Source organism: Mustela nigripes, chromosome 11, assembly GCF_022355385.1.
Source record: "Mustela nigripes isolate SB6536 chromosome 11, MUSNIG.SB6536, whole genome shotgun sequence".
NCBI lineage: Eukaryota > Metazoa > Chordata > Mammalia > Carnivora > Mustelidae > Mustela > Mustela nigripes.
The window spans coordinates 6,090,801-6,110,022 of NC_081567.1; the positions used below are offsets into that span (position 1 = coordinate 6,090,801).

The 19,222-nt window shown below is 46.8% G+C and overlaps 1 protein-coding gene across 1 annotated transcript in view; it reads left to right on the forward strand.

Annotated features, from left to right (window-relative positions):
• Positions 1 to 17,872, forward strand: part of LOC132027145 (myosin-16) — a 60,332-nt gene extending 42,460 nt beyond the window's left edge. Inside the window, exons 34-43 of the mRNA XM_059415920.1 lie at positions 935 to 1,151; positions 3,292 to 3,428; positions 3,522 to 3,625; positions 8,722 to 8,914; positions 9,825 to 10,028; positions 11,000 to 11,125; positions 12,117 to 12,287; positions 12,830 to 13,030; positions 14,043 to 14,274; positions 17,505 to 17,872. Of these exons, the coding sequence (XP_059271903.1) occupies positions 935 to 1,151; positions 3,292 to 3,428; positions 3,522 to 3,625; positions 8,722 to 8,914; positions 9,825 to 10,028; positions 11,000 to 11,125; positions 12,117 to 12,287; positions 12,830 to 13,030; positions 14,043 to 14,243 (1,554 nt within the window). The 3' untranslated portion in view covers positions 14,244 to 14,274; positions 17,505 to 17,872. The remainder of the gene's footprint in view (positions 1 to 934; positions 1,152 to 3,291; positions 3,429 to 3,521; positions 3,626 to 8,721; positions 8,915 to 9,824; positions 10,029 to 10,999; positions 11,126 to 12,116; positions 12,288 to 12,829; positions 13,031 to 14,042; positions 14,275 to 17,504) is intronic.
• Positions 17,873 to 19,222: the final 1,350 nt, after the last annotated feature.

Genomic DNA, 19,222 nt, shown 5'->3' on the forward strand with positions numbered 1-19,222 from the left:
CAAGTCTCTGGGCCAGATTAAATACGATTTCCACTGGCACACAGCAGCCTGGTCCTGGTCTAGATAGGGCATATAGGCAGAGGATCATATCCACGTGAGAATAGTCCCAAAACCTGATAACCTTTTGCTCCCTCACCCCCTGCAATTAAGAAATTAAGCAGAAATTTACAAATTCCAATGTTGCAACACAGCAAATACATACTTGCCAGACAGTTATGAAAAAAGGTGAAAGGCCTATGAAAAGTAAGATCTGAGAAATATCAGCTTTGGTTCACAAGAAAAAGAACCACCAAACCCATGCCTGAGTTGGAGAGTAACACATAACATATATTAGTAAATTACAGAGAAATAAGCTATGGAGAGTTGGGTGAATATTTTATTTATTTATTTATTTATTTAAAAATATCTTATTTATTTATTTATTTATTTATTTATTTGAGAGAGAGAGATAGAGAGAGAGAGAGAGAACACACAATCAGGCAGAGCGGCAGGCAGAGGCAGAGAGAGAAGCAGGCTCCCCACTGAGCAAGGAGCCCGATGGGGGACCTGATCCCAGGATCCTGGGATCCATGACCTGAGCCGAAGGCAGTGGCTTAACCAACTGAGCCACCCAGGCATCCCTGGGTGAATGTTTTAAATCTGGTAAGGCTGCTGTGGCCCAGATCCCTCATTTTACACCTAAGAAAACCCGAGCCCAGGACGGTAAGATGGACTGCCGAAGGTCATACGTCTTATAGTAGATGTGAGGGGTGTGGCTCCTTCCAGACTCCCTGCCCCGTGCTGGTGCCGTACATGTGGAATCATCTCCCAGACCTCAAGAAGTCTGTGGTCACCACAGTTAACTGGGGACGGGCAGGGAAGCTGGGGAGGAGCACTGAGGAGGGGAAGGGGCTGGAAAGTCAGACCCGCGGAGACCAGCCCCACCTCTCCCTAGGCCAATGCCGCAGCCGCTGCCTTGGACAAGAAGCAACGGGTCTTCGACAAGATGCTGGCCGAGTGGCAGCAGAAGTGTGAGGAGCTGCAGGTGGAAGTGGACAGTTCGCAGAAGGAGTGCCGCATGTACATGACAGAGAGCTTCAAGATCAAGACTGCCTATGAGGAGTCCCTGGAGCACCTGGAGTCCGTGAAGAAGGAGAACAAGACTCTGCAGGGTGAGTCTGCGGACAGGGACAAAGACTCAGGCGGGGCCTCCTTCCTCCTGAGCGTGTCATGGCTTTGAGCACCCGGCACTTGGTAGACACCCGATAAATACATACTACCAACACCTTGTAGAAGCAATCGGGCACTCAGCAGCAGCATTTCAAGCAGGCGAGGCAATTAACCTTTCCATGCCTCAGTTTCCTCACCTGTAAGTTGGGGATATGATGTCTTCCTTGTAAGATGGGTGTGAAGATGTGTGAAATCTTCACTCAAGAGAGTGGCTGGAACAAATAGGGGCTCCGCAGAGCCCTTTGTGTACGGAGCCCTTACATCTGTCATACGTACATAATATACATACACATGTAAGAATATTTTTTAGGATTTTTATTTATTTATTTTTAAGAGAGAGGAGGGAGAGAGGGGGAGTGTGACCAAGTAGGGGTGGGGGCAAGAGGGAGAAGCAGACTCCCTGCTAAGCAGGGTACCCAATGCGGGCCTCGATCCCAGAACCCCAGAACCAAGACCTGAGCCGAAGGCAGACACTTAACCGACTGAGCCACCCAGGTGCCCTACGTGTATGATTTCTTACGTATCGGAGGCTTCAGGCTGGAACTTCATTCTGTTAGATACTCTTGGAAGAATGCTATCTGTTGAGGGTCATTTCGCCATTCAGAGATCAGACTGCTTTATTTGCTTTTATGGCAGGTGCACGTTTCTAATCCCCAAATCAGTTGCGTGAGAGATGTCTGTATTTTTATTTTCAAGAGCTGTTTTGGGATCCCTGTTCTGCTGAGCAGCAAATGAAATCAGTCAATACAGGGTTTCCTCCATTCAGGTTAGGTGCCTGATTGTCCCCCAAATCTGCCCAAGATCCTAGAAGTCCCTCCCTGGGGAGCTGTCAGCTTACAGGGGAGAATCGTGAGAACCCAGCATTTGAGATAGGAAGGATCTGCATTTGTAACCTCAGAAGTCTAAGTACTAGAGGACTTGAACGTAAATACATGAGTTAAGACTGGGGAAGAACAACCAGAACACCCAGACCAAGACTGCCAGGACCAGGAGATGGCAGAAAATAGGAAGGTGATGATGAGGCACTGCTGAGGGGCCCTGCTGAGGGGCCCTGCCGATGGCCCAGGGCCCTGCCTCCACTTCTACTCCATTCCCCACCCACACCCTCGCACCAGCTCCTGGTGCAGATGATAAAACTCCCTGGTAACCTAGGGGTTTAGAGGGATATGCACCTCACCTGGCAGATGAAGCACAGGTGAGAACAAAAACTTGTAACGTAGCCTCAGCCTGGTGGAAGCCACAGAGGAGAGTGGCCAAACAGCCTGCCTGGGCTGAGAGGGGGTGAAGCAGCATCACAGCGCTGCTGGTTGTCCCAGAGCAGTCCAGTGGGGAATGTTCTGGAAACCGCCACTATGTTCAGGTGACAGGTGATGGGAAGCCATGTGGGCTACAGGGTGTCTATGAGGGACACCAACAGCTGAGACTTGGATGATGCCCTGAACGTGCTCTCTAAACCCCACCTGGAACTTAGAAACCCAGGTGGGGAGACCTTGGATTAAATGAGATTTCTCTGAACTCAGAGGGGCTTGATGTAGAAATGGAGCTTGGTCACAGGTTAATCAGGACACTTGCATTTTTCTGGACACCTCTGGCTGTGGGCTGAGATTTGTGACTGCTCCAAGCAACTAGGTCCCTATGGGTTCCTCTGGGTGGGCGAGAGAGGTCTCCCAAATGAGGAAGGAGATCTGAAAGGCTCTAATCATCCTGCCTTTTCTTTTGAGGTTGGTTTTCAAACCTGGTGGTGGGGAAGCAGAGGGGAGAAGGGGCTCCCTGAGAAAAGAAGGCTTCACAGTCCCGGGGAGTCCTGGCCACTGGCCCCAAAGCTGCTCTGTGTTTGTTCACTCTTCTCTGGGCTTCAGTCTCTCAACTATAAAATGAGGAGCTTGAACCCACTGTTGTCCAATGTCCAAGCTCTGATACTCCATGAGTCTATGACTTGGGAGTATGTTGTTTCTCTTTAGATACAGTGAGGCTAGGAGTGCCGGCTTCTGCCCTGACGTTGCATTGTCCATGCCACATGCGATGACCCTGGGAAGCTGGTGGTCCTCATGTGTCTTATTAATGAGAATATTCCTTCCTCAGAGGAGATAAAGGAACTGATTGATCAGCTGGGTGAGGGAGGACGGAGTGTGCACGAGCTGCAGAAGTTGAAGAAAAAATTGGAGATTGAGAAGGAAGAACTCCAGGTGGCCTTGGAGGAAGCTGAGTCTTCCCTGGAGGTAACCACATGGTCGTCACCTGGGAGGCTGGACCCCTGGCCAGGGACCACGCACCTACTTGGCCAGAAAGTCTGATGTTTATATTCCCGGCAGGTTGAAGAGAGCAAGGTGATTCGAATTCAGCTGGAACTGGCTCAGGTGAAAGCTGACATCGACCGGAGAATCCATGAGAAAGAAGAGGAATTTGAAGCTACGAGGTATGGGGCTAAGGCAATGGGAGGCTGACTTGAGGTAGCATGATGGAGTAGAGTCCAGAAACCTAGGCCTCTGCCGCCCACTAGTCACGTGACCTTGGGCAACTTAGGTGAATACTTTGAAATATGGTACTTAAGTGATCACAAAACCCCATGAGATAATAACCCATAACAACTCAAAAATGGACAAAGGACTTGACTAGACATTCCTCCAAAGAGATATACAAATGGCCAATAAGCACATGGAAAGATGCTCACTATTACTCATCCTTACGGAAATGCAAATCAAAATTACAATGGCATACAACCTCATACACATTAGGAAGGCTACAATCCAAAACACAGAAGATGACAAGTGCTGGCAAGGATGTGGAGAAACTGGAACTCTTGTGCACCTCTGGTGGGAATGTAAAATGGTACAGCTGCTGTGAAAAACAGTATAGAGGCGCCTCATGAAATTTAAAGTAAGATTAACATATGATCCAGCAATTCTACTTCTGGGTATCTACCCAAAAGAATTGAAAGCAGGGTCTTGGAAAGAGATTTCTACACCTGTGTTCATAGCATTATTCAGAAGGGCTACAGCATGAAAGCAACCCAAATGTCCACTGACAAATGAATGGATTAAAAAGATGAGTTATGTGCATACAATTTAATTTTTTAAAGATTTTATTTGAGAGAGAGAGCACATGCACATGCATGAGTTGAGGGGAGGGACAGCAGAGTGAGAGAAATAAGACTCTTTGCTGAACACGGAGCCCAGTGCAGGGCTCAACGCAGCTCTCCATCTCCAAACCCCGAGATCATGACCTGACCCTGAATCAAGAGTTGGAAGCCCAACTGACTGAGCCACCCAGGTGCCCCCATACAATGGAATTTTATTCAGCCTTAAAAAGGGAGGAAATCCTGACACCTGCTATAATATAGATGAACCATGAGGACATTATACTAAGTGAAAAAAACCAGTCAGGAAAGACAGATACTGTATGATTCCACTTACAGGAAGTACTTAGAGCAGTCATGGTCATAGAAACAGAAAGCGAGGGGCGCCTGGGTGGCTCAGTGGGTTTAGCCTCTGCCTTCGGCTCAGGTCATGATCTCAGGATCCTGGGATCAAGCCCCGCATCAGGCTCTCTGTTCAGCAGGGCTCCTGCTTCCCCCCCACCCCCCGCTCTCTCTCTCTGCCTACTTGTGTTCTCTGTCAAATAAATAAATAAAATCTTTTAATTAAAAAAAAAGAGAAAGTGGAACAGTAGTTCCTGGGGGAAAGAAGAATGGGGAGTTCGTGTTTAACGGGGACATGATTTGAGGTTTATAAGATAGAACGAGTTCTGGAGATGGATGTTGGCAATGGTGGCATAGCATTATATATTTAATACCACAGGACAGTGCACCTAAAAATGGTTAACATAGGAAATTTCATGAAATGAGCATTTTCCAACAATAAAAAAATTAGGAAAAAACCCCTGTGAGATCAGTGCAACTGTCCCATCTAACAGATGTGAATGATGATGGCTTCCTCATCCCAGCTCTGGGGTGTGGGGAAGATTAAATGAGAAGGTAGATATGAAATACATTGTAACCTGTGAAGCCACACAGCTATGTTACTGTTAACATTCATGAACCTTCAGAGAACATCCACCACATCATGGAAAAAAATTGATCTCTTGGGGTGCCAAGGAGTGCTGGATTTGGAAATTCCTTTTCAATCCAGTGTCCTCTGGTGCTGCTTGAGGTTCTAAGAAATTTTTAGACTCAGCACTAGGTTCTGGTTTACAGAAATATGATTTGTTGTGATTCTGAAAAGATCAACACACTTGCAACTGTCCACATTGGCACCCTTCCTGAACTGCCTGTCTGAAATCTCTCCGCACTGTGGCTTCCTGAGTTTACAACATCGCCCACAATCACTCCTGCAGGACGTAGGGAGCCACTGGGGAGAAAGGCCTCATGATTCTGCAGCCATCAGGCTAAATGAGACCCCCACCCTAAATACCTAGCTATGCCACTATGTGGTGTGTGCATGTGTGCATGCACATGCATGTGTAAGAGAGAGTTTACAACACATTTGAGATATAATTTACATACAGTGTGCCCATGGCAAGGAAAAAATTGAATGGAGTTTTTTAAAAAAAGATTTTATTTATTTATCTGACAGAGAGAGAGATCACAAGTAGGCAGAGAGGCAGTCAAGGGGAGGGGGGGAGCATGCTCCCTGCTGAGCAGAGAGCTCAATGTGGGGCTTGATCCCAGGACCCCGAAATCATGATCTGAGCCAAAGGCAGAGGCTTAACCCACTGGGCCACCCAGGGGCCCCAAATTGAATGGTTTTAAGTTGTGCAATCATCACTACAAGTTTAGATAAACCCAAGATAAACCCATATCCCTTCGCAGTCATGCCCCCATAACTCCCTACCACCCCCACTTCCAGCCTGAAGCAACAACTAATCTAGCCAATGATTTTCTTTGGACTTGCCTATTCTGGACATTCCATGTAAGTGGAATCATACAGTATGTGATTCTTTTTGACTGGCTTTTTTCAACAGAATGTTTTCAACTTCATCCATGTTGGGGCATGTGTCAGGAAGTATTTCATTCCTTTTTATTTTTTTTATTAAAAAATTTTTTTATTTGACAGACAGAGATCACAAGAAGGCAGAGAGGCAGGCAGAGAGGGAGGAGGAAGCAGGCTCCCTGCTGAGCAGAGAGCCTGATGCAGGGCTCAATCCCAGGACCCCGGGATCATAGACCTGAGCTGAAGGCAGAGGCTTTAACCCACTGAGCCACCCAGGCGCCCCTATATTTAACTTTTTGCAGAACTGTCAGGTTATTTTCCAAAGCAGGTGCATCATTTTACATTCCCAGTGTTAAGGACCGCAGTTTCTCCAGATCTTCTTCAACATTTATCATTATCTTCTTTATCACCGTCATCCCAGTGGATGTGAGGTAGTATCTCACCATGGTTTGGAATTGTGTTTCCATTATAGCTAACGATGCTGAGCATCTTTCATGTGCTTATCCGTCGCTTCTATATCTTGTTTGGAGAAATGTCTATTCTAGTCCTTGGCCCATTTAAAAAACCAGATTGTCTTTTTATTGTTGAGTTATAAGTGTTCTCTATATATTCTGAATACTAGACCCTTCCTTTATCAGATATATAATTTGTAACTATTCTCTCCCATTCCGTGGGTTGCCTTTTAACTTTCTTAATTTTATTTAAAGATTTATTTTTTCCAGAGAGAGAGAGAGAATGTGTCTGTGCATGAGCTGGGGGAGAGGGAGAGGGAGAGAATCTCAAGCAGACTCCCTGCTGAACAGGGAGCCTAGTGCAGGACTCTATCCCAGGACCCTGAGATCATGACCTGACCCAAAATCAAGACTTGGACATTTAACTGACTGAGCCGTCCAGGCACCCCTCCTTGTCACTTTCTTAATGATACCCTCTGAAGCCCAAATGTTTATAATTTTGATGAAGTTTAATGTATCTGTTTTTCTTTTCTTTGGTAGCTTTGTATTTTAGGTATCATATCTAAAAACCCATTGCCTAATCTAGTCACAAAAATTTCTGTCTATGTTTCCCAGATTAGCTAAGAGTTTTATAGCTTCAGCTCTTACATTTAGGTCTTTGATCCATTTTGAGGTAAGTTTCATAGAAGGTGTGAAGTACGGGGTCCAACTTCATTCTTTTGCATGTGGATATCCAGTCGTCCCAGAATCACTTTCTGAAAAGACTTTTCTCTCCCTACTGAATGGTCTTAGCAACCTTGTTCAAAATGAATTGACTAGGATTTATTTCTGGATTCCCAATTCTACTCCATTGATCTATAGGTCTGCCCTTATGCCAGGACCACAAAGTCATCTTTTTTTTTTTTTTTTTTTAAAGATTTATTTAAGAGAGAGAGCACAAGCAGGAGGGGCCGAGGGAGAGGGAGAGGGAATCTCAAGCAGATTCCACACCAAGCACAGAGGCCAACAAAGTGCTCAATCTCACAGCCCTGAGACCATGACCTAAGATGAAACCGAGAGTACAATGCCCAACATTGCTACCCAGGCACCCCCACAATGTTGTGATTACTGCAGCCTGGTAGTAAGCTTTGAAATTGGGAAGAGTGAGTCCTCTAATTTGTTCTTTTCCAAGATTGTTTGGTTATTCTGTGTCCCTTACATTTCTATATAAATTTTAGGATCAGCCTGGCAACTTCTGCAAAGAAGTTAGCTGGGATTCTGGTAGGGATTGCAGTGAATCCCACCTAGACAACATGAAGTCTTCTGATCCATGAACATGAATGTCCTTCCATTTATTTAGATCTTCTTTAATTTTTTTTTCAACCTGTTTTATATAGTTTTTCTTGAATTTACTTTTTAAGTCAAAGTGAATCAAAATTTTATTCCCTTCTGAGAATGTTATACCTCCTCCCATGTTTAGAAATTGAATACATCTCAAAGTGCTGCAAATCCAGTAATGTGCAAGCACGTGGAAGGTGTTCCCGGTGGAGCAGAGGTGAACAGAATGTGGGGCAGGACACAGGATCTTTACATGCTACCCATTTGTTTCCCTCAATGAAACAACTGTTTTTTGGACATCTGAATTACCTCCTCTGGTCCCCTTCTGTGGAAGGAGATTAGTACAGGTTATATGAGGGCTTTGTGAAAATGTTCATTATATTGATTACAGTAAATTAAATATAGTAAACACAATCAAGCGATGACTGCTGTTTTAAAGAGAGACCTAAAACTGACTCGTATGGCCAAGGCTCACATTTTGTCATTTAAAAAACAGGCTAGCATTTGGGTTTCAATCCTGACTCCATGACGTGCTAAATCTCTCGCATGTTTTTTGTCATCGTGGAGCCTCAGTTTCCTTGCAAGTCTGTTTCTCATGTTAAATGATTTGAGATCCCAAAAGATAGGTGGTAAACATTAACCTTTGTTTCCCAAACCACAATGCTCCCCCACTTACATGTTTAAGGGGAGATACAGTCTAATTTCAAATATGGTGGCCATATCCATGTTGAAGCTCTCAGACCTCTTTAGCAAGGGTTAGCACACCCTGACCAGTGGGCCCAGCATGCCAAAGCCTTCTCTGTTTGGACTTGCAGGAAGAACCACCAGCGCGCAATTGAGTCACTGCAGGCCAGCCTGGAGGCAGAGGCCAAGGGCCGGGCAGAGGCGCTTCGGCTTAAGAAGAAGATGGAGACGGACCTGAATGAGATGGAAATCCAGCTAGACCACGCCAACAAGAACAACAGCGAACTTGTAAAGACACTGAAGAGGCTGCAACAGCAAATCAAGGTAGCAATCTGGGAGGAGGAAGAACTAATCACAAAGTTAGCCATTCCCAAGTTTACAGGCTTCCAGGAAGCTGACTGTGCATGTCTGCAGCTGGGACAGAGGCACGGAAGTGACAACGGGGGGAGGCTGACAGTCCAGGGAACAGGAGACCTGGGGACTGCATACGTGAAAGGCCCCAGCCACAAAAGTCCATATCCTGGACCACTGCAAAGAGGGAAGAAGATAGGAAAAGAGAGAGTTTGGCCTGTCTTAGTTTTTAAAGTCATTTTTTGGTTATTAAAAGTGAATTTAGGCACAGAAAAATGAAGAACATAATACACTATTAACCACCACTCTCTTTAAGTAATAAACATAAACAGAGTTGAAGTCTTCCTTTAACCCTCTCCATCATCAGGCTTGTCTTTCAAGCCTCTGTAGCTGGATGTACGCATTCAACACATGGTTATTAGAGACCCGCCTGGTCTAGGCACTGTATTAGGTCTAGGAAATACAAGAATGGACACAACAAACAGACATCCCTGCAGATAGGCAATAAATAAATAAATAAAACTCGTATTAAAAAAAAATGATAGTCACTCTAGAGAAATAGTAGGACCAGGAGAAGGGAGATGTGGATTAGCCCACAGGGGTAATGAAGCCTTGGCTTCATGCTAACTGCCCACTGGACAAATCCTCTGGATGCTTGGGCCCTGGCCAGCTAGGCCTCAACCAGACGGTAAACTCCCCAAGGGCAGGTCTACACCTTGCACTCTCTTCTTCTGTGGCCTCCACCTCCCCAGCCCTGCACCCCACTGCCCCGGCTCCCTGCTGAGCCTGGTCCATGAAGATCCCGGCACCCTAAGGCCTGGCCAGCCCCAGGCGGTGCCAGGGCCCAACAGGTGGGCTCAGGCCAGGTTCTCTTGCCCCCCAGGACCTGCAGATGCAGATGGACGAGGATGCTCGGCAGCACGAGGAGCTGCGGGAGCAGTACAACCTGCAGGAGCGGCGCCTGAGCCTGCTGCAGACCGAGCTGGAGGAAGTGCGCTCCAGCCTGGAGGGCAGCGAGCGCTCCCGCAAGCTGCTGGAGCAGGAGGTGGTAGAGATCACAGAGCGGCACAACGAGGTCAACATCCAGGTAGGATGCTGGCTTCCTGGGGGGGTGCTAGGCAGACCCACACTTGGGGCACTGGGACAAGCCAGGATTGTGCCCAGATCCTGTGGACTCCCTTCAGAACAGAGGAGGATAGTGTCCCCACTTGGGAAATCCTCAGAACTCACCTGCGGAGACTTGACTTGTTATGGCAAGAAGCCCCTAATGTAAAATGTACATCTTAACCATTTCCAGTGTGTGCAGGCTCACTGTTGCTCAGAGCTTTCCAAGACTCCTAGACTCTCCCCTGGAGATTCTGATCCAGTGGGTCTCTGGTGGGACCTCAGAAATCTAAACTTTTAAATTCAAACTCCTCAGGAGATTCTGATGACTTAGCCAATTTCAAGAATCACCATTATCTCTAGTGTAGCTGAGGACAGAACTTCGGAACTGGAAGGGATCTAGAATATTCCAAAGTCTGACATTCACTTTTCAGATGAAAAACCATGACCCATGGTCAACAGTGGGGACCCTTATCTCCTGCTGGTGGTAACACCAGTATGGCTGATAGTGCAAAACTTTAGCAGCACAGCTTAATTCTTACTAAGCATCTTATGTGAATTCACCAAAAGAAAAAAATGTGCATGGGACATATAGGAATTATAACCCTATTTTAGAGATAAGACCAAAGCCTAGAGGTAAAGAATTTATCCACGTAGGTGGAAGTACCGGGGCTTAAACCTGGGTTTTCCCAGCTCTGAGTTCAGGATTGTTCTAGAGCTGCCACCTACCCCAGGCCTAAATGACATTATTCTTGGACTCCTTGTGACATAAGTTCTGCTCTAAAACCCAGAGAAAAATGCAGGCAGAGACCTACCCCAGGCAGAAAGCCCAGGGCCATCTCCTGTTGGGGGGCACTGGCAAATGTGTCTGGGAGAGGGCTGTTTTTCTTTCCTGGACACGGGAAAGCTGCGCAGACTTCTGGCTCACAGCGATGTCTTCATTTTCCCCTCCAGAACCAAAGCCTCCTGGTAGTGAAGCGCAAGTTGGAGTCAGATGTCCAGCGCATCTCCAATGAGCACGAGGAGCTCATCAGTGAGTTCCGCTCGGCTGACGAGAGGGCCAAGAAAGCCATGACTGACGTAAGTGTGGACACTGCCTGGTCCTGGTGGAAAAGGCCTGGGCACCCCACCCCACCCCTCAAGGGTCACTACACATAGGTACCTGCCAGTAGGACTGTGGTCCTTGCTCTGAGGAGTCTGGAGGCTTTTCTGAAAGCCCAAACAGATGAAAGTAAGGAATAATTACAAGTTACACATGACCATGTGAGAGATCAGCAATTGAGGCCTAGGGCTTGGGTCAAAGAAGCTACTGAAAGTAGGGTTTTCTGGGCAGGCCTTCTGGCAAGGAGCAGTGTTAGACCAGCCTTGAGGACAGTGTTAGTGAAAGGAAGATGGGTCTCATGTCAGGGGGCTCAGGGGCAGATTCAGCAGGACATGCTGCCAGTGGTTTTGCCCCAGTGTCCCTTTGGGGACTCACACAGCTTTGAGAGGCAGAAACCATAGACCCCACTTTAAAGATGCGGGAATACAGACCTCATCACCTGGTTCCCTGCACTTGTTCGAAATGCCAGGAGCGCAGGATATTGCTGGTCTTATTTGGCACTATGTCCGGAAAGCACACACCCATACCCGGTATGCAGATTTTCTATGAATACTTGTGGAATGAATGAACGCGAGCATGAGAGGGTAAAATGACTTGCTGAAGGCCACACAGGGGCCGGATGCAGACCTTCATCTTCCTCTTCCCGATCTGTGCTCTTCCCACCCTCTGTGCTCTGTGCCTCATGGAAGAGACAGCAAGGAGGGCCTGGAGATCCCCAGGCTGGTGGAGTCTATGGACTAGGAGGCCTGGCTGCGAGTGCATGAGCCTGCCTCTTCCCCTTTCACTCAGGGGGACCCAGGAGCATGGGGTACCTCCTCTACCAAAACCCAGCAGCACATCAAACCCAAGGGTTTCCTTGTCCACCACTCGGTCTTCCAGAGACCAGCGGACAAGGTCCCGCATCTCTCAGAGGAACTGAGACTGCACAGGAACCCAGTTCCAGCTCCCCACTCTTCTCCTGTCCCACAGGCGGCCCGCATGGCAGAAGAACTCCGGCAAGAGCAGGACCACTGCATGCACCTGGAGAAAATCAAGAAGAACTACGAGATCACCATCAAAGACTTGCAGGCCAAGATGGAGGAGGCTGAGCAGCTGGCCCTGAAAGGAGGGAAGCGCACGATCATGAAACTGGAAGCCAGGGTGAGGCCACCCCTGAGCTGAGCCAGAAGAGAGAAAGGGGACCTGTGGCTGGGCAGGGGCCTTTTCCCAAAACCATCATGCCCAGAGCTTGATGAGGAATTGGGTTACTCAGATGCTGGGAAGGAAAAAGAAGTTGAGACAAGAGCACTAATTTATTTAGGTCTCCTTTCCCCAAGAATGTGCTTCGCCTGCCCAGTCTATTTCCAACATTGTTCCCCCCTTATTACTTTCTTAAAACAAGCCTCAGTCTTCACCCGTGGGGTGTCAGAGCTAGAGGGGCCAGGAGGTCGGTCACCTTGTCCGGCCTCGGCCTCCCTGACTTCCCAGAGGAGAAAACTTTAGGGTCAGGGAAAGGGACCCATATGACAACCACAGCAAGTGTGTGAAAGGCAAAAGCCACCTGACCCTCCTGGCCAGGGCTTGCCTGCTCTTCTCCGAGGAGGAAGTGGACATGGCAGCCGTGACACCCCCACCCAAGGCCACTGAGCTCCCAAGTCCAAAAACCTGCATTCCCTCAGCCATGTTCCTCTCTTCTCCCCCAGATCAAGGAACTAGAGACAGAGCTGGACGGTGAGCAGAAACAGCACGTGGAGACCGTCAAGACGCTGCGGAAGAATGAGCGCCGCCTCAAAGAGCTCGTCTTCCAGACCGAGGAGGACCACAAGACCAACCAGCGCATGCAGGAGCTGGTGGAGAAGCTGCAGAACAAACTGAAGGTCTACAAGCGGCAGATCGAAGAAGCGGTAGGTGCCCACTGCGCGCCCTTCATACGCCGTCCCTTCTCAGCCCAGGTCTCAAGACTTGGTTAGAATTAGCCACAGGGAAGGAATCTGCTACTGGCCAAAAGATGACCCCTGAGAGCTTTATGTCCATGGCGCTTCATTCTCACTATTCTGTTGGAAGCAGACTGACACCACACACTGGAGATAAGAACATGTAGAAAATGAAAAGATCCCCTAAGAACACCCGTGCTAACTGAGGTACCCACAGCAAGCTGTGCTCTAAAACCGGGAAGGTCTTGGCGGCCTTTGTCCTGCTTCTACTGCCCCTTGTGGTCTCTGCCAGGATAACTTCTCTTTCCTGCTCCTATTGTTACATGCAAGACCCTTTCCTTATTTGATCCTCCCAATACAAGGCGGGAAGACTGATACTCTTAATCTATTTCACAGGTGAGGAAACAGCCCAGAGTGGGATATTTATGTGATGTTAGTAAATGTTAAAATCGAAGTTAAATGGTTAGCAAAGGATGACTTCGAGTCTCAACCCCAAACCACAGGTCCACCTATTGCAGCAACCACCCCTCTACCCCCACCCCAACATAGATATTTGACCCTGCCTTTGCTCACTGCCAATTCTGGGGCTACCGCACGGAATCCATCAGCCACCCACACAACCAACGCCTTTCCCAAAAGGCTCAATAAAGACCAGGCTGACAGTTAATATGGTTCTAACCAAAGCAGCACTATGACTCTCTTGGGGGAGATGACGGGATGGGAGGTGAGTGCTGGCGGCCAGGGACTGCGCTAAATCCGCATCTTTCATAGTGGGGCACCACTCGCTGACATCTAAAGCCACAAATGACAGAAGCAGCCACAGAGTCATTTTACTTGGAAATAAGGGTGTCAAGGACAAAAAAGAATCAGCTAAAAGTACTGGACGGCTGGACTCTCATGCGTCTGTGTAGAACTGATAACGATGCACATTTAAGCAGAAGCAGCCAGGTTTACACCGTTTTCCGCCATGCCTTTGTCGCAGGAGGAGCAGGCCAACCAGACCTTGGCTCGCTACCGGAAGACGGTGCACGAGCTGGATGACGCCGAGGAGCGGGCTGGCATGGCAGAGACTGCCCTGAACAAGCTGCGCACCAGACACCGCGTGGCCGGCAAAGGCATCACGTCTGTGGAGATCATCCAAGTGTCCAAGACCGGCTCCTCCAAAACCCTTTCCGAGGAATGAGGGTCTCCACCTCCTAGCCCACAGCCAGTAGGTATGGACTCCACTCGCAATGCCCATGCTCCAAAGTTCCCTTCCCTGACCCTACTTTGCTCCTTCTGACTTTGATGCTTCCTGTGTGCCCTGATCTCATGCAGTGGGAGTTCCAAAGCTTTCCCGTCTCTTCAGCGGCAACACTCACTCTGCATTCCCAAAGCCCTCAGGCATGGTGCTGTCCACCTGTAACACAGGGTCCAGAGGTCATGATGCTTCCCCATCTGGATGGAAGCTCTTAGAAGGCAGTTTCCATGTCTGATGCCACTTGACATCAGGCCTGGCAGACAGGTGCTAATGTTTGTTTCCACTGGACAACCGTAAGGACGTTTCCAAGCTTACAGCCAATGTGTACTTCCCGTCTTTCACATCTCCACAGTATCATTATTCCTAAGGATTTCATCAATACTGGTTGAATTTAGACTTCTTACATTAATAATAATAATAATAATAATAATTAGTTGCTGCTACTATTTCTGAGCACTGTCCCATAGAGGACAATGTAAAATAGTCCTTTCTTTATTTTCTTTCATTCAGAAGCAACTGAGAAAAAAAAATAGGAAACAAACATATAAAAGTCAAAATGCTAGTCTTATTATAATTCTAGATTAAGAATTTAATGGGTATCCAACCTGGTCATCCTTGTATTTCACCCCAGAATTTAAGGCACTTGCAAAACTGAACCACCACAGCCCTGCTCCATAAGGAGCAGCCCCTACTCTGAGGGGAGGGATGACCAGAACTCATCAAACCTACAAGCAGATCCAAAAGGAGAGACCAGATGGGGGGGTCATCCCTTCCTTCCTGGTTCCTGCTTCCAAACACAGGATAAATCACTCCCCTTCCCATGAGTTGAGCAAGGGAAAGATGAGGAAAGTGGTGAAGAACATTATTCCAGAGCAGTGGTTCCATAAAAACGTGGTCTTTTTGACCAGCAGCAATATCAGCATTACCTGGAAAATTACTAGACATGCAAATTCTTACACTTCACACCAGACTTACTGAATCAGACATTATTGGGAAATGGGCCCAGCATCTGTGGTTTAACCAGCCCTATGGTGACCAGATGTGTGATCAGGTGTGTTAGAACCAACGCTGTAGCAGAAATCTCTCCTTACAGAAACACAGAGCCAGGGAACAGAAGTTTCTCCTACTTTTACCAGAACTAGGCACATGGTAATGTTTCTCACTATCTTATTTATCCTATGGTAAAGAGATACATAAATATCTCCATTTGCCACATGAGGAAGATGAGCTCAGAGTTTAGTGACTTGCTCATGGTCATACAAGCCCTGTGCTATGGAAAGGCAAACTGTCTTCTATTTTGATTACTATGGAGGTGAATAAGGCTGCCCTCTGTTTAGGATTAAACAGAACACTCAAGATCAAGGATTTGGTTTAGGTTGGGAGGAGATGGAGCTGAAGTCTCAGTGTACAATGATCCAAACTCTATGGATTATGGGCATTCTTTTCTGGCCTTGTGCTCAAACATCCGGACAGATCAGCCCCTGTGAGGGTAAGTTTCCCCACTCACAGCTCTCTTTCAGTACTGGGTCAGTTTGCGTTTTAGTCCAAAGTGATAACCCCACTGAGCTTAGAATTCAAGCCGAGCCTTTTCTTACCATTTGCTTAGGGAGGAAACAAAAGATAGGAGATACTCTTTTTCTTAATTCTCTAACTCTTAAATAATGGTTAGAAGTCAAGAAGTTAAGGAAACCAAAGGCTTGCCTTTGGATGAATATACCATTAATGTATAACCATCTCCTCTTGGGGCAAAACCCTGCAAGGGGTCCCATCTGTTGAACTTTCACCTTGGCGGGGGCTACCCAGGAGGCTTCCTGTGCCACCTAGACTCAGGGGGTACTTCAGTCCTTCCACCTGCTAAGTCTCAGCCTCCAGGATTAGCTATCTAATCCTGGAAAGGATTAGATCTGTTAGGAAACAGATCCTCTGCCCTGGCTTGGTGACTGTATATTCCTGGGGGGCTGGTCTTGATTCAACAGTTCTGTCTCCAAACCACAAGGCCAACCATCCTGCCAACAGCACCCAAGTGTGACGAGGCTTTTTTTTTTTTTATCCCATTTCCCCTTGTTGGTCACAAGGCTAGACACATCATCAGTAGCCATGAGATGTTTTAAGCAAATTAGTACATGAGTCAACACTCAGCCAAGACCCCACAAGAGTTTAATTTTCCAAAGTGGCTTTAAATTCAGTCCCACAAATACTGACCAAACTCAGTATTTGCCTGGGATCAAGGCCCACATTGGGCTCCCTGCTCGGCAGGAGACCTGTTTCTCCGTCTCCCATTCTCCCTGCTTCTGTTCCTTCTCTCTCTGTCAAATAAATAAGTAAAAAAATCTTAAAAAAAAAAAAAAAGTCTAAGAAAAGTCTAAGGCAGTGCCACTCAATGAGTGGTCCATCTGTTACCTGCCCAAGATAACAAAAGTACAGAAATGGAGAGGAAGTTTATAGACATTTTTACAGCAATTGATACAGCCATGACATCCAAATACATGATCAAAGTATTTTATAAAAGCATTTGTTTCTTATATTAAGTAAAATGAATGAATACATTTTTAATGGAAATTTACAAGAGTAAGTAAAATTAATCCCTCACCAGATAAAGAAAGGAATTCCAGATAGAAGACCCAATATATGCCAAAGTGCAGAGGTCAGATCCATACAAGGGAACAGCATGACTAGGACAGAGGCGCTCAGGAGGAGGGGACAGTGCTGGAAGTGGTGGGAGACAAAGCTAGCAAGACAAGCATGCATGAGGTTGGGAAGGACCTCACGGGGTACAAGTATTCTATAATTTCCCTAAGGAAATCTTGGTAAGTTTTTAAATCCATGTGTGGGATGTGATGAGCAGTAGCTTTTCTTTCTTGGGAAGACATATCACAATGGAAAAACAAGCCTGTGGGCCCCTCATGAGATGCGGCAGGCAGGCCCGTGGTGAGTACTGTATCCAAAGGGACCGTACTCCAGCCCTCTCGATGACCTGTATGGAGTCCAGGCCCAAAGGTGTCTCTAAACCTTTACAAACTCATACAGAATGGACCAGTTATGAACCCAATAATGGTGTCCATTATGAGGAAGGAAGCCTGTGCAGCAGCAGCAGCCCAGGCATCCAGAGGACATTGTTTCTCTAGCAAGAAGGAAGCAAAGATGTCAGAACTCTCAGCTCTGATCTACAAGGTTTTTCTCACCCTCTCTCTTTTTTTCTTCCAGGGTGACACAGATCTCAACAGCAGACCATTAAGTGGAAAAACATGAAAATAGAAAAACTGGATATCCTGAGAATGTTTACTATGCAAGAGAAAGTGCAAGCCAGAAAGAGACAAGTGCTACAGAATAAAGATAGCTGTGGGGGGAAAGGGTTTGAGGGTGTAAATACTCAGCCATTAGAGGAACTAAAATTAATGTGGCTTCTCTGAGACCGCCTAAGCTGTGTAAGCACTTGGATAACAGTAACAGTGGGTCTGTTTTAGTTGAGATCCTACATGTTCACGTCAAAGACAGAATGTGTAATGTCTGTGTGCCCTGGCTGTTTTCTAGAAGTAATTCCTCATGTGGACAATTTTAATGCCCTGTCCCAATGCAGCATAAATAAAATAAACATGGAAAATGGACTGGAGATTGTTTGTAAGTGAAGAAATACTATTTTTCTAAGGCCTCCCAAATCCAAAGGCAATTTTTACAATATGTCAGAATTCTGTTTTATCCCTATAACCTAGTTCACAGTCTTACTTCTATTGGAAACCATGAGAACTATGCCATCTTGGTGAGATCCACTGCAAATTTTGAAAAGGTGGGTCAGAGATATGAAGACTAACCAAGATTCATAAAGCTGAGAAAACTACAGAATCCCTGAATGGATCTTAAAGGATCCATCCAGGCCAAAGACCCACAAGGCCCCCACATGCTCTACCTCGGCATCTCCCAAAATGTTCAGACACAGGCAAGTTTTCCTTAAATCAAAATTTAACTTTTCCTTAAATCAAGCTGAGACATGCCCCCTAGCGGCATCTACTTTTTAACCCTGGTTTTGATACCTAGGACCCTGCAGAAGGACCTCAATGAGAGAGAGTTCTCATGTCTCTCCAAGATCTCTCTTCTCCAAGGCTGAATATTTCTGGGTCCTTCAAACTTCCCAGATGTAAGAGGGTTTCCGTTGTCACCTTTAACATCCGGACCCTGTTTCTCCCCTCACTTCCCTAGTCTTTGGATGCAGGACTGGACTGGAGAGAACCATGAGGGCTCCCTGCCACTGCACGGCCCTCAGATGGCACCTCTCACCAACTCCCTGGAAACAGTGTCTTCCCTTTGACTTTAAGTACTCTGACTCTCTCTGACGCCCTGGCAGACAGAAATCATTGTTCACTTGGTAAAGGAAGGGATATTAACATTCCGTTGGTGAGTCCCCCTCTCTCTCTCTTTTCACACTGGCCCATTTCACCCCTGTGATGGTTCTACACCCGGCCCTCCCTAAACTGCTCCAGTGGGAACCACTTGGTTTCTTCTGTACAAATGGATCAACTGTGAAGACACTGCCCTCTGGTGGTGGGGTCTCTAACTGCTTTGTGTGAATTTCCTGGGAGACCCCAAATGACACATAGAATTACACATAACTAGAATTTTAGAGTGCAAAGGGATAATCAAGAGAGTGTCTAGTTCAACTCTCAGCCAATTGGGAGATTCCCTTCCATTACATCCCTGAAAAAATGGTAATCCAGCTTGTATCTGAATCCTTCCAGTGAAAAAAAGGCAGCCCATTGCAGTTTTGACTGACAGTTGTGGTTCAAAATAAAATGGAACCAGAATATGTCTCCCTGTATTTTGCCCTCATTTTGATCTACTCTTCACCTCTGTAATTAAATAAAATAAGTCTAATTCATATACTTTGAAGTCAGACAAATATGGGTTCCACTTTCTCAGCAGTGGGACTG